This window comes from Ceratotherium simum, chromosome 17 (assembly GCF_057802395.1).
Source record: "Ceratotherium simum simum isolate JZ-2026a chromosome 17, ASM5780239v1, whole genome shotgun sequence".
NCBI lineage: Eukaryota > Metazoa > Chordata > Mammalia > Perissodactyla > Rhinocerotidae > Ceratotherium > Ceratotherium simum.
In genome coordinates, this window is record NC_141916.1 from 32,690,957 (window position 1) to 32,704,985 (window position 14,029).

General features: G+C 39.1%; 1 protein-coding gene across 1 annotated transcript in view; it reads left to right on the forward strand.

Moving 5' to 3' along the window:
• Positions 1 to 389: 389 nt before the first annotated feature.
• OVCH1 (ovochymase 1) overlaps positions 390 to 14,029 on the forward strand; it is a 77,239-nt gene continuing 63,599 nt past the window's right edge. The window contains 8 exon segments of the mRNA XM_087441911.1: positions 390 to 453; positions 1,091 to 1,209; positions 1,478 to 1,572; positions 2,333 to 2,505; positions 6,032 to 6,127; positions 6,774 to 6,925; positions 8,680 to 8,869; positions 11,404 to 11,491. Of these exon segments, the coding sequence (XP_087298037.1) occupies positions 390 to 453; positions 1,091 to 1,209; positions 1,478 to 1,572; positions 2,333 to 2,505; positions 6,032 to 6,127; positions 6,774 to 6,925; positions 8,680 to 8,869; positions 11,404 to 11,491 (977 nt within the window).

Here is a 14,029-nt window from a genome sequence, read left to right on the forward strand (position 1 = left end):
TCTCTGACCGGCTTCCTTGCCCCTGGGCTTGGGGTATGCTCCCTGGTCTAGGACAGAATTCGTCTGCGCGGGCGTTCTGGGTGGCTGATCACCTTGCCCCGGCGTCTGTCAGTAGGGTCCCCCTGCACACGTGGCAGCGGCCCACCAGCCGTGGGGCACCTCGCGCCTGCCTGTAGAGGCGGATGGTGGGGTTGCCATGACGCCCGGCGCGGCCAGAGCTGCAGCGGCTGTCTCGGGACGATGCTGAGGAGGGAAGGCAGCGAGCCCGGCGCCGCGGGCGGGAGTGCAGAGCGGCGGGCGGGCTGCGGGGAGCGCGGGGGCCGCCTTCCTCGCCCGGTATCCGCAGCCTGCGACCGAGGGAGACGCGCCGGTCCCCGCGCGTGGGCGCCATGCGGGCGCTGGCTGGGGCTGCTGTGCCGCTGTGGCTCGCCATCGGCCTCCCCCAAAGCCTGGGTGAGCCCGGAGCCTGGGCGCCGAGGCTGCAGGCAGGAGCCGAGCGCTGGAGAGGGAGCCCGCATTCCTCCCTAGGCCGGGAAGGAGGAAGGGTGAGGGGGCATAGTGCAGGCCCCGGTGTGCCCAAGGAAGGGCCTAGGCCAGCTTTTTTTTGTGAAATTCTTTAGATTCTGGACTTCAAGTTTATAGGCACATCTCCTAGCCATGCTTTTGCTAAGGAACCTCCTCCAAGGAACAATAACCAAGTAGAAGTAACTTAAAGCCAAATATCTCTCTGTGAGAGTAGCATATGTTTTTCTCCAGTGTTTTTAATACAACCTAAATTATGTACTGTGCATCCCCCCGGAGGAAGCCCAAAGGGAGAGCTGGCCCATCCTGCCCCCAGGTCTTTTCCAGTTAAGGCAGCACAGGCTGCGAAGGGGCAAAGGAGTCGTGAAGCAGGTTCTAGTCAACATGGGGTGATTGTGGGATAGTCTCGAGATATTCTCGAGAATATCTCAAGAAAAGAAAGGGGATAGCCTGCAGCTGAGTGATAGCAGAACATCTGTGCCAGGCCAGAAAAATCTGAACTTGGACTCTTGATAAAGTGTACCTTAAATAAGGTGTTCTGTGCGCACACATACGCTCTCCCACGCAGGACTGAAGTGTGGGATTCGTGCAGCTGATTTGAAAAGTTCCAAAACGGTCTTGGAATCTGGGTTCTTCTCTAGAACTTTCCATTGGAGAAATTCAACAGTTGGTCGACATCCGTGGCAGGTCAGTATAATGAAGGATTGATTTCTTAATGAGAAAACGGCGAATTTTTTCCTTTGTTTCAAATATCACAACTCCAGGTTAACGTAGTTTTTCTCTTGACCCCACTTGACTTTTCTGACAAAAAGTTTACTTCATAGGAAATATCTTACTAACCAATTTATATCAGTATTTTAAGAATGTTATACCATATAAGAAGAGTTGATTTCAAATGTTTTTGAAGGAGACGACATCTATGGGGAGTTGTGTTTGTGACTTTCTTCTCAGGCAGGTCTCCCTAAAATTAGGTGAGCACCACTTCTGTGGAGGAAGCTTGATTCAAGATGATCTGATTACAGCAGCACACTGCCTGGTTAGCCTTCATGAGTAAGTTGTGGATTTCCATTACTTGTCAAACTTTGATTCATGGTGATAGGGCTGGGAGATTTGATGCTCTAAAAACCATGCAAGATTAAATCCTAATCCCCTTTTTTAATTTTGGCATCTGGTCTACCCACCCACTCACCTTCCTGATCCCCAGAAACTTGTGTCTGTCCCCAGATTTCCCATGCTTCCTGCCCTACTAATCAGAGACCCCAGACATTATCTATAATGTGTGGAGTTAGTGGTGGGGAAAAATAATTACCTATTCTAATAAAGCATTAATGTCAAATGTTAAATGGTTGCTCCAAAGTTTTAATCTGAGTTTCAGTCATTAGGAGGGAAAATATACTTTGGAAATAACATATTTGGCTAGATTAAAAGAGGGTACTAATATGAGGAAATGAAGGACAGTTCTAGGAACTTTTATATCTTGTTAAAAATGGTAGAGCGTATTTAGACTGGTTTATGAGTAAAAAAAGAAAAGGAGCCACACACATATTTTATGCAGAAAGACAACTGATGGTAGCAGAAAGAGTTCACAAAATGTAAACACTCCATGACTGAAAACCATGACTTTTTATGATTCCTATAACTTATAGGGAATTATGACAGTTGGTAATAATCAATAATAAAGGTATATCTTCTTTTAAGACTTAGAAATGCTTAAAGGTACAGTAATCACTTGTCATTTAATTACATGAAAACAAGATAGTCTTTCCTAGGAGAAACAGCTACTTATTGGAACATTTTTCTTTGGTTTTAGGAAGCAAATTAGGAGTCTGACTGTGACTGTGGGGGAGTACAACCTCTTTCAGAAGGATAAGCAAGAGCAGAATATTCCTGTCTCAAAAATTACTATCCATCCTGAATACAACAGACTTGGCTATATGAGTTCTGATATTGCCCTGCTGTATCTAAAACACAAAGTCAAGTTTGGTAAGTAGGGAAAGTTAGAATACAAAAAATGGAGAAAACTGTGTTTATTAATTCTGTACCAGTTTAATTTCTGTATATCTATCTAGCAATATTAGAATAGCTAAGTTTTGTTCATTTTAAAAATAATTTTGTTTAATCTATAACATAAAAAGCACTGTACAGGCTATAAGTCCCACAAATCATACAAAAATTATGTATGCTTAACTTAATCAGCATTATAAGTACTCCTGTGTCTTGGCTAGGCTATATTCTATACCATCTATCTACTTAGACTCAGCTTTAGCCAAGGAGTTTGGGACATTTGAAAATGTTCTCAGAGACTTCTCCTTTCTGTCATTATTGTGAACTAGATATCTGACACTCGCTCAGCACAGGTAATCTAAACGTTCTGGATAAAATATTAAAACTTGTTTTTTTAAAAAATGCAAGAAAAGGAAGTGTTCAGTGGCCAAAACCACTGAAAGAGCACAAATCCAAAGGAGTTAGCCAGACACTGAGGTAAGGGACTGCCCTTGAGGCATCTAATTGATCTTTGAAAACCTAGAACTTTAACTGGCCATGCAAGGAGACTGCATGGGAGTAGGGGTGAGCAATGGAACACTCTGATTGGAGCCTCTCATGTACTCTGGGACTTCCTGAAAGGTGATACTTTGAAAGATAGGGGAAAAGAGAGAGGGAAAAATGCCACATAAAGTGAGGGAATAAGGAAACTTACCTGCTTGAAGTTTAGCTCTGGGCTGGAGGGTTCTCAGAAGAATATGAGCAAGCCCTTGCTCATGTGTGATCCTGAAATTCACATTACCTGTGACCAAAAACTCCAAGCCAAGACTTTAAAGTGTTTCCAGGTGAGTAATTGGGGCTCCTGGCAGAAGCAAATTGAAGAGACGAACCTTAAATCACAGCTTCACTGTATTCCCATAAAGTTTTAATTAATATGAGCATACAATTAAATTAAAATTATGCAGCAAAAATTGTCACCAAAGAGAGAGAATCAGACATGACAACAACCAGAATCAGATCTCCTAAGATTACAGGTGTTAAGATGAGACATAATATAAAGTATGTTTTACTAAGTTTAAATAAGTAAAAGTCTATCAAAAATGACTAAAGAACAAGAAACTATTAACTGAAGAGGAAGATTTTAAAAGGAGCCAATAAAACACAAAGATATGAACATAATTGGAATTAGATATGCAATAGATGAATTAAATAGCAGATTAGATCAGGTATGGGAAACTAGAAGATCTGAAATAGTTATCTAAAAGAGATAAAGAGTAAGTCAGAGATGATAGACTGAAAGAGGGTAATGAACATCCAGTTTGAGCTTTAGAAAGAATATAGATAATGGGAGAGAGAGGCTATAATTTAAAAGAAAGTGGCTGAGGGTTAATTATAACTGATGAGACACAAATCTTCAGATTTAAGAAGCCCAGTAATTCCAAACTATGATATTAAAAATAATTTTATATCTAGATATGTTGTCCTGAAACTAGAGCATGCTAAAAACAAGAGTGGATCTCAAAAGCACCTAGAGGAAAAAATTATATTACCGAGAATGTGATAACAATTAGAACTTACAGCTAATTTTTCAACAGCAGTAATGAAAGTCAGAAGACAATAGAATAAGATTATCAAAATACTGAGAATAACTCAAACTAGATTTGTATATCAAAGGAAACTATTGATGTTTTTCTGCTCCCCTTTTTAGAAAAACTCTATGAAGATCCATCTATGTTAGGTATGTCAATTTCCTCTCCTCAGTTCTCATAATTGCATGTTTTAGGTCTGAGATGTCTATTGGACATCCAAGTCAATCAGACTTTCACCCCCCACTCTACCAAATTTGCTCTTGTCACAGTCACCTGTGACCTCCATGTTGCTAAATTCAGAGGTGAATTCTCAATCCTCAGCCTATTTGATAGGAGTTTTAACAGAGTTGTGCATATTCTCCTGGAAACATTTTCTTCGCTTGATTTCCAGGCGTCCCTTGGTTTCCCTCTTACCCCTTTTTATACCCTTTCTTAGTCTTCTATGATGATTCCTCCTGTTCTTTGTGACTTCTTATTGTTCCGATGCCCCAGGACAGGGCTTGGACCTCTTCTCTATCTGTACTCACTCCCTTAGTGATTTCGTCCAGGATCAAGGCTTTAAACACTATCTCCTTGAAGAGTACCCCAAATGTTATATATCTAGCCCAGGTTTCTTTGTATTATATATGCCGCTGGGATTAATAGGGGACATATAGCCAACTGCCTAATTGTCATCTACATGGATGGCTAATAGGCATCTCAAACTTACTATGTTTAAAGCAAAATCCTGATTATCCCTGACATCCTAAATCTGCTCTACCCATGGTCTTCCGTCTTGATTAATGACAACTCTACTCTTCCAGTTGTTCAAGCTAAAAATTCTGCACTCATTCTTCATTCTTCTTTCTCTCACACTATACATCTAATACATCAGAAAAATCCTATTGCTTCTGCCTCACCCTCTCTACTCTTACCATCCTGTTCCAGGCTACCATCATTTCTTGCCTGGGTTAATTTTAATGGTTTCTTAAATTGTCTCCAGCTTCCACTTTCTCATCCCTAATGTTTATTATTAACTCAGCAGCCAGAATAATACTTTTTGAAATGTAAGTTAGATTGTCACTGTGTTCAAAACACTTCAATGGTTCTCCCTTACACTCAGATGGGAACCAGTGTTCTTGTCATCTGACTTCTCCCTCCTCCTAGCCATACATCTAACCTCTTTTTTATTCATTTGTTACTAAACTTTCTTTTGTTTAATCTGCTCCAGGCATCCTGGCCTCCCCACTGTTCCTCAAACATATATAACATGATTCCACTGCAGGGACTTTCCATTCTGTTTCTTCTTCAGTTGCTTCCCACCCAGATAACTGCATGGTTCCTTCCCTCAGCTTCTTCAAGGCTTTGCTCAAATGTCACCTGCTCAATGAGACTTGTCATGTCTACCATATTTAAAATTACATCTCCTATGTATCCTCCCTAATCCCCAGACTTCTCATCTTCTTTACCCTGCTCTGATTTTTCCAGAGCACATATTACCTAACAACTAAGTTATCATATTTATTGTTTGTATTCCCTTTCTCCCACAAACACAAGTGTAAGTTCTGCCAGGGCAGGGATCTTTTTTTATTTTTCACTGAGGTCTAGAAGAGTGCTTGCTACACAGTAGTGCTCAATTACTATTGAATGAAAAACTGTCCCTTAAGAGCAAGGGCACACCCTAAAATGTTAGTATTTTGGGGGAGTCATAGTGGTATGTATGACAATGGGTTAATTTTTTTCCTTATTTTACTTTTCTTGCATTTTTTTCTAAATTTCTATAAATATGAAATAGTTTTTTATGAGAGAGGAAACCTTTGAAAATATATGTCAACATTACATTTAGGAAGAAAGTGTAGAAGCCATGAAGTCAACTGGATGTCACTTTCCAAATATATTTAGGATTACTTGTCTGTGAACTTTGTGATTTTTTGTTATTTGTTTATTTATTTTTTCAGGAATTGCTATTCAGCCGATCTGTATTCCCCATAGAGATGATAAATTTGAAGAATGGATTATTTGCATGGCCAGTGGATGGGGCAAGACTTCAGAGAGTAAGAGGCATCAAAAGAATTATAATAATATTTTTTCCAGGCCCCTTTGTATGCCCAGTGGAAGCAGGAATTTTGTTGGCCATGAGCAATACATTTATCCTGGATTTTTTTTTTTTCCCCTAAGTTCTGACCCAGTGAAGATTTCTGGTTGTCTTCACCATAGAAAAGTCTATACTTAAGGTTTTACATAAAACTCCTCATGCCACCATTTTGGTTAGGTGTGTCAGATAAAGGAACCTGGAGGTAACTATAATGGATGAAGAAGACTACAGTAAAGGGATAATCAGGAAGTAGTAACAATAGTTAAGCTTTCTTATCTTTAATATTGTGATTTTTAGAAAAGTAAAGAATTTTACAAAATATTGCTTTATTGATTAAAGTTTTCCTCTTAGGGAAACATTCAAGCACATATTCAGAGAAGACACAATTGCCTATGTTACCTAAAAAAAAAAATGGGCTGAATTTTTTAAAAATGTCATTTATCGCATATATGGTTTTAGGAAAGAATATAATTTACAACTAGAAAAAATGACTTCTACATTTTTGGTTAAACATCTGTTTTAAATAGTTTTAAACTTGTAGGCTTCTTATTGATTTGTTTCAATAAGGACAATTGTTGACTAACTTATTAGTCTCTTCTCCACAGCATCAGAATATTCAAATGTCCTGCAAGCAGTGGAACTTCCTATCATGGATGACAGAGCATGTAATACTGTGCTCAAGAGTATGACCCTTCTTCCCTTGGGAAGGACCACACTTTGTGCCAGTTTTCCTGATGGGGAAAAGAACGCCTGCCAGGTAAAAAGCATAAACCAGCTGTTATTCAGTAACATGTGGATGATAGTGGATTCTGCCTTTCTCCGTGAGCTGCTTTTGGGGAGTTACTTCTTCAAAATTCCCCTTTCCCTTTCTTTCCACCTGGCTTCCACTGAAAAAGTTTACTTGACCTGGGCTGAGAGAATTCTTTCCTGTCCCATGCCCATTCTTAACCCCACACCTCTTTTTTGGGAGGAGAGGAGGGAAGGAAAATTGCAACATCTCCAACCTAATGGAATGAAGCAAGGTGACCACTTTGGCAAGCTGATTAGGTCCAGCTGTGAATTATTTTTTATTATACCTTTTGTTAAACATTGTAAAATTTTTTTTTTTTTAGCCTTTAGTGCAAAATTCAATGTTTACACAGAGTTTGACCAAAGATTGCGTACCTATAGTAACTGTTGGGTAAAAGATGTTGTGAATGGCAATGATCTCCCAAGGCTGACACAACTTCACAAAGAAGACTAACCTTTACAAGATGTAGAGAGGAAAGGGAGACCAATTTGCCCAAGACATGCATTTTAAGTTTTTTTTTTTAATATTTGTTTATTTATTTATTTATTTATTTATTTTTTGTGAGGAAAATCAGCCCTGAGCTAACATCCATGCTAATCCTCCTCTTTTTGCTGAGGAAGACCGGCTCAGAGCTAACATCTATTGCCAATCCTCCTCCTTTTTTTCCCCCAAAACCCCAGTAGATAGTTGTATGTCATGGTTGCACATCCTTCTAGTTGCTGTATGTGGGACGCAGCCTCAGCATGGCCGGAGAAGCGGTGCATCAGTGCGCGCCCGGGATGCGAACCCGGGGCCGTCAGTAGTGGAGCGCGCGCACTTAACCGCTAAGCCACGAGGCCAGACCCATTTTAAGTTTTAAATAGAGAAGATAATTTACTTGGAAAGCCAAGTAGCTTGAAACTGCTGTGGGAAGCTCCCTGAAATTATCTATTGGAAAAATTTTTTGATTTTTTTCTCCTAGAGGGTATCAAGACCAGGAGGAGTTTGGGAGGGGGGAGATAGAAATTTATAATTATGCCACTTTCTAAATTGAAACACAAAGGTGCTTTGTCTTGTCTGCATCCTTTTCAGGCAATCCTTTTTCAGATGAAGCCTTCAAAGAATTTTATGCCTTTTGAGCAGGGTTTAATCCAACACAAAATTGACACGTGTTCTCAAAGCAGCTTATTATTCTGAAGGATTATTAAAGAAAGGACCCTGGAATTGTGGGTTCCTTATCCTTTAGTCTGAGAGCCAACAGTCCTTTACATATAGCCCCTGGGACAAAATTAGGCTTCCCAAGTGTTCTGTTTTCAAAGCCTTGAGCCATTGATTGACCTTGGGGACTCTATTCACTGATGCTGTAGACTTGGGATATGACCTAGTCTTTCCCAGCAATTGCAGGTGACCAGGTGTAGTGGAAGCATATATCTGGAAATTTCCCCTCCTCCTGCTGATTTTGGAATGTATATGATTGTTCCCAAAAAGGTAGGAGGAAGAGAGAGATTAAATGTTAGCTTGACAAGATTGCAAGCAATAGTTGGAAGGAAGTTACATCTGGGCAAAAAGACTGCACCTTGAAACTAGTGGTGAAGAAACAAAAAAATTATTGATGAACAATGACCAGTGGGCTTATATGCCTCTAATCTGTCTTTGAGATGAATGCTGATATGTGTGGACCTGCTAGAATATTTTTAACCTGTGAATATTTACAAATTTTCTCCCTTTCTCTGCTATAAAAGAGGGACTCTGGAGGTCCACTTGTTTGTAGAAGAGACAATGGAATCTGGGTCCTTGTTGGGATAACGTCCTGGGGAGTTGGTTGTGCTACCGATTGGGCTCCTTTAAGAAATAACCATAGAAGAGCATCAGCTGGCATTTTCTCCAAAGTGTTTGCGTTGATGGATTTTATCACTCAGAACATATTCACAGGTGGGTGTAATTTCTGTGAATTCTTCCTTCCTCATTTCATTCCAAATCAAAAATTGCTCATGCTTATTTAAAGAATAGTTTCTCTGATATGTTACAGATATAATCAGAACTACGTTTTAAAGCAAGAATGGCTGGATTTCAATTCCTAATCCAATGTATATAAGCTTCTGTCTCTGAATTCATGAGCACTGATATCTGTCAATTTAACTTGAACACCAGTTGGATCTTCAAGTTTATGTTCGTGTAGATTTTCTGAGATTATTTTTTGGATTTATGAAATTTGAAAATAGCCTTTGAGAATTGAATCATCACAGGATTCCTTCTTCATTTATCCAGTTGACATATTTTTTTTTTCTTTAAACTGCTTGAAAGCACAAAGAATAAATCATCTCTCTTCCTCTTTTTCCATTAATCTTTGATAATTTTACTTGGCAACAGTAGGAAAATAAGGGGGACTTTGAAGAGTTATTTTTGTTCTGTGGCACTAAAATCTAGATTGGGTAAATATGGGTGTGGAGATGCCAAACCTGCCATCAAGGATCTTTCCAATTACTTGGGGAGACAGAGAAGTAAATAGTTGTGATAAAAGATACAGTGCAGGTAAGCCAGAGAGCTGTAAGAGCACTGAGGGGCTCAGTTCTGAGGGACCAGAAGGCTTACCATGCCAAGGGGCAGCGTGTGCACAAGAAAATGGTACAGGGGGCAGCCTCTGCAGAATAAAGAGGCATAAGCGTACACAACTCACGGGAACAAGTAGTTTAGTAAAAGAACCAATTGTGTGTGTGTGTGTGACGAAGATTAGCTGTGAGCTAACATCTGTTGCCAATCCTCCTCTTTTTGCTGAGGAAGATTGGCCCAGGGTTAACATCCTTGCCCATCTTCCTCTACTTTATATGGGGCACCACCACAGCATGGCTTGACAAGTGGTGTGTAGGTCTGTGCCCAGGATCTGAACCTGTGGACCCTGGGCTGCCGAAGCGGAGCACACAGACTTAACCACTACGCCACCGGACCGGCCCCAAAGAACCAATTTTTTAGAGGCCAGGACCCGGAGCAACAGAACATAGTGTTCTGTCCATCCCTCCTTCATTGTAGTCGAAGATCAGCCACCTAGCTCGTGATTTGAGAAGCATTACTGATGTTGGTCCAGCTGAACACCAGTGCTACCTCTGACTAGAGCAGGCTCTCAGCTTGCTTTCATTTGGTCTTCAGAGTAAAAGTTTTCAGTTTGTTGCCATTACTGCAGGGGGAAATTCTCGCCTGGTGTCCATTCTATTGAATTTTCATCACCTGGAAGAGAAGGTTAAAGGGTTAACAAGCCATGAACAAAGGTTAATGATAACAATATTTTAAAAGGGCAATAAAATCAGGCAATAATCTCTAATTCCACAGTCAAATGAATATCAGAATGTGACAAGTAATTTATTTAAATAACACTTCTTTAAGATCATCTTTCTAAGCTTCTCATCCTCTAGTTACTTATTTCTTCTAGCATCCAACAATTAAAATGTGATACTGGTGTCTGAAATTTCTGAGTGAATGATAGAGACTTGCCATGTCATTGCTAAAATTTGTGTACTTTTACTTTAGTATCTTTATACAAAGCTGTTTTATTATAACCCAGGACATCCTAGTTAGAGATGGGAAAACACCATATTAGTTCCATACTATAAATTTGACAGCTTCAGTGTGACTCATGATTTGAGAAAATTGGATAAATGTTAAATCTGAAGAACTCAGATAAACAAAAGAACATTATGAATACTACTCAGCCATAAAAAAGAAAGAAATCTTGCCATTTGCGACAACGTGGATGAACCTTGAGAGCATTATGCTGAATGAAATAAGACAAAGACAAATACTACGTGATCTCACTTATATATGGAGTTAACAACAACAACAAAAAACCAAGCTCATAGATACAGAGAACAGATTGGTGGTTGCCAGAGGTGGGTTGGGGGAGGGGGAAACGGGCGAAGGGTGTCCAAAGATACAAACCTCCAGTTATAAAATAAATAAGTCATGAGGATGTAATTTACAGCATGGTAACTATAGTTAATAATGCTGTATTGCATATTTGAAAGTTGCTAAGAGAGGATCTCTTAAAAGTTCATCACAAGGAAAAAAAATATGTAACTCTGTGGTGATGGATGTTAACTAGACTTATTGTGGTAATCCTTTTGCAATATATACGAATATCAAATCATTATGTTGTACACCTGAAACTAATATAATGTTATATGTCAATTATACCTCAATAAAAAATGTAGGGGAAAAGAATTGCAGAAGTATGTCAAATGGTTAATTAATAAAACTATTACATTAAAAAAAAGAAAACATTATGATTTAGAAATTTTCCTAATGAAGTCTGCAAATACAGTGTCTAGGTCATAGCACCTAAAAATATATGCATTCCCATAAATATAAATTACACAGTATAAATTGTACAGCATCAAGCTGACTCTCTACCATATGTCTTGAAATGTTTTCCATAGCTGAGGTAAATAATCAGTCTTTTTTCTATGTTTTGGAAGATTGTAGACCTCAGGGAACAGTGTTATTTGGAGAAAATGGGAAGATTCATTACCCCCATTTGAAAGAGGGCAACTAGTCTCATAATCGGTATGTATCCCCGGTAGGAAGGATTCCTGGGGTTCCCCCCACCACTCCATATCAGGCCATTTAAGGGGCTATGTTTTGGCAATTTTATTTAGTATCTAATTACTTTATCTGACTAACATAAAAGTCTATATGTTTCACCTGATATTTTTTATTTGGCAAATATTTGCTAATTGGTATTTCTGATATGCATTAATACACATCATCAACACAAGTGGTATTGAGACTAGAGCTTACCTGAATTGATGTATTTGAATATCTAACATTAACAGCATCTGGTAGTGAGGTTGTTATGGGAATTTAGTGGTTTATCCTGTCCCACTTATTTTCTTAATAATGGTAATATTTTGTTAACTGTTGCCTAGAAGGTGGAAAATAGTTTACTATTTATAAGCTTCAGTATCTTTAGACATTTTTGTTTATATACCTTGCCTTCTATATGGCTAAAGATATCTTTAAGCTTCAGAAATTAGTTTTGCAAGTATCTCATTTCCTTAAGTCTTCTACTTTCATTTTTAAAATTGTATTGAGCACTGAAAGGTATTCAAAGGTAAATGACTGTTCTATGAGTTTATAATCATAACAAGTTTATAGGAGAAGAGAGCTGGACAAAAACAGCTATACTATAAAAGCAGATGAAATAAGCTTTATAATTCACACTACCCAGGTGTGTTGGTACTATGGAAAATGGAAAAACTAATTCCCACTGCAGTGATTTGTGAGGTATGTGTGTACTGTGGTTGGGAGGGGTGGGGAGTAGGAATGCTTTAGTAAAGGGGGTGGTATTGAAACTAGGCATTGAAGAGTAGTTATGATTTTGTAGCTCATGAAGTCTTTTGTAGCTGTAATATCTGGGAGATTTCTACAGATCATTCCAGGCAGAGAGAATTGTCTGTAGGCAGTGTCATGGAGGTGGAGAATATCAGGGGTGTTTGGACAATGTGTATCCCAGTGCAGCTGGAGAGCAATGTTAATATAAATAGGAACTAGGGTAGCAGTGGACAAAAAAGATAAAAAGGATGGTAAGGCCTTAGTTGTAGAGAATCTTGAATTCTATGTGAAGAAGCTTAGACTTTATACCATAGGCAATGGAAAGCTAAAATGGTGGTGAGATTGTAATTTATAAAATTAATGTAAAATGAATATAAATATTTGTTACAAGTATAGGATGGAAATGATCTGGCTTAATTGCGGCCCATGTTTAAAAGGCTTGAGTCTACGTTGACTTTCTGTGAGTCAACCTAGCTTTAATATAATACCAATAAAGCCTTTGCCATCTTTGCTTAAACTTCGAGAATAATAGCAACCAGAACAAGAGTGAGAGTCCTGTTTTATTAGGGTCCTGCGTGGAGAGAGTAGGGAGGAATTCTCTAGGTACAGTCTTTAGAGAGGGACATTGCTAACCTGGAAATTACCTGATGGACAATAACCAAGATGGAAAGAAATTCAAAACAGTGTCTTGGGAGATACAGTGGAAGGACCTAGGAATATTTTCGGTCCAAAGAAGACTCGAGAGGAGAAAGGAACTGTCTTGGTTTGTCTGAAAGGCTACTAGAGAAGCAGAATTAATTGCAAAGCTGAGAATAAGGAGCAGAGGGTAGATGTTAGAAGCAGGCAGTGTTCAATCCAATATAAAGTAGTTTCTAATTTGAGAGATTTCTGAGACTTAGTGCCCTGCCTCAAAAGATAATGAATTTCCTTCATTAGTGGGTATTTGAGCAGAGCATGGATAGCTATAGGTGAGATTCCAGAAAGCATTTATGTATTGAGTAAGAGACTTATGCAGATGACAGCCAATTTATTGTCAAACACAGAGAACACGTGAGTCAACTTAGACAATGAAGTATTGAAGAGATCTCTGCAAGAAAGACTTTCAAGACAAAGGGGGTTGTTAGTAGTATCAGATATTGCAAGAGTCAAAATGAGTTCACATAAAATGCCAATGGATATGGCAATTCAAAATTTGGGAGATGATTCGGTGGAATTGTAGGATCAAACGTTATATTCTTAATGGGTTAAGTGATTGTTGAAGACTTGGTATCTCTCCTTCACCAAATAGTCCAAAAAAATTTATTGAGGCCTTACGACGTGTCGGGCACTATTTTAAGTGCTCATAATACAGCAGTGAATGAAAAGGACAAAAATGCTCTCCTTTGTGGGGCAAGTTGGAAGTTGGAAGGTGGAGAGTGGGAATAATACAAATAATGGTAAGTATAATAGTAGAAAGTGGTAAGTTCTATGGAGAAAAATAAAGCAAGAAAGAGAGGTAGAGAGTGCTGGGTTGTGCAATATTAGAGAGGGTGGTCAGGGAAGACTGCACTATAAAGATGGTATTTGAACAAAGACTTGAGTAAGTTGAGGGAGAGAATCAGATGGTCATCATGGGAAGAGACAGTCTGGCAAAAGGAATAGCATGTGTAAGACAGGAAAACTCTTGGTATATTTGAGGAACAGCAAGATCAGAGAGCTAGAGCTAAGTGAGAGTGGAGGGATGTGGTCGCGATTAGTGGTTGCCCAACTTAAAGGACATAAGAAAGACTT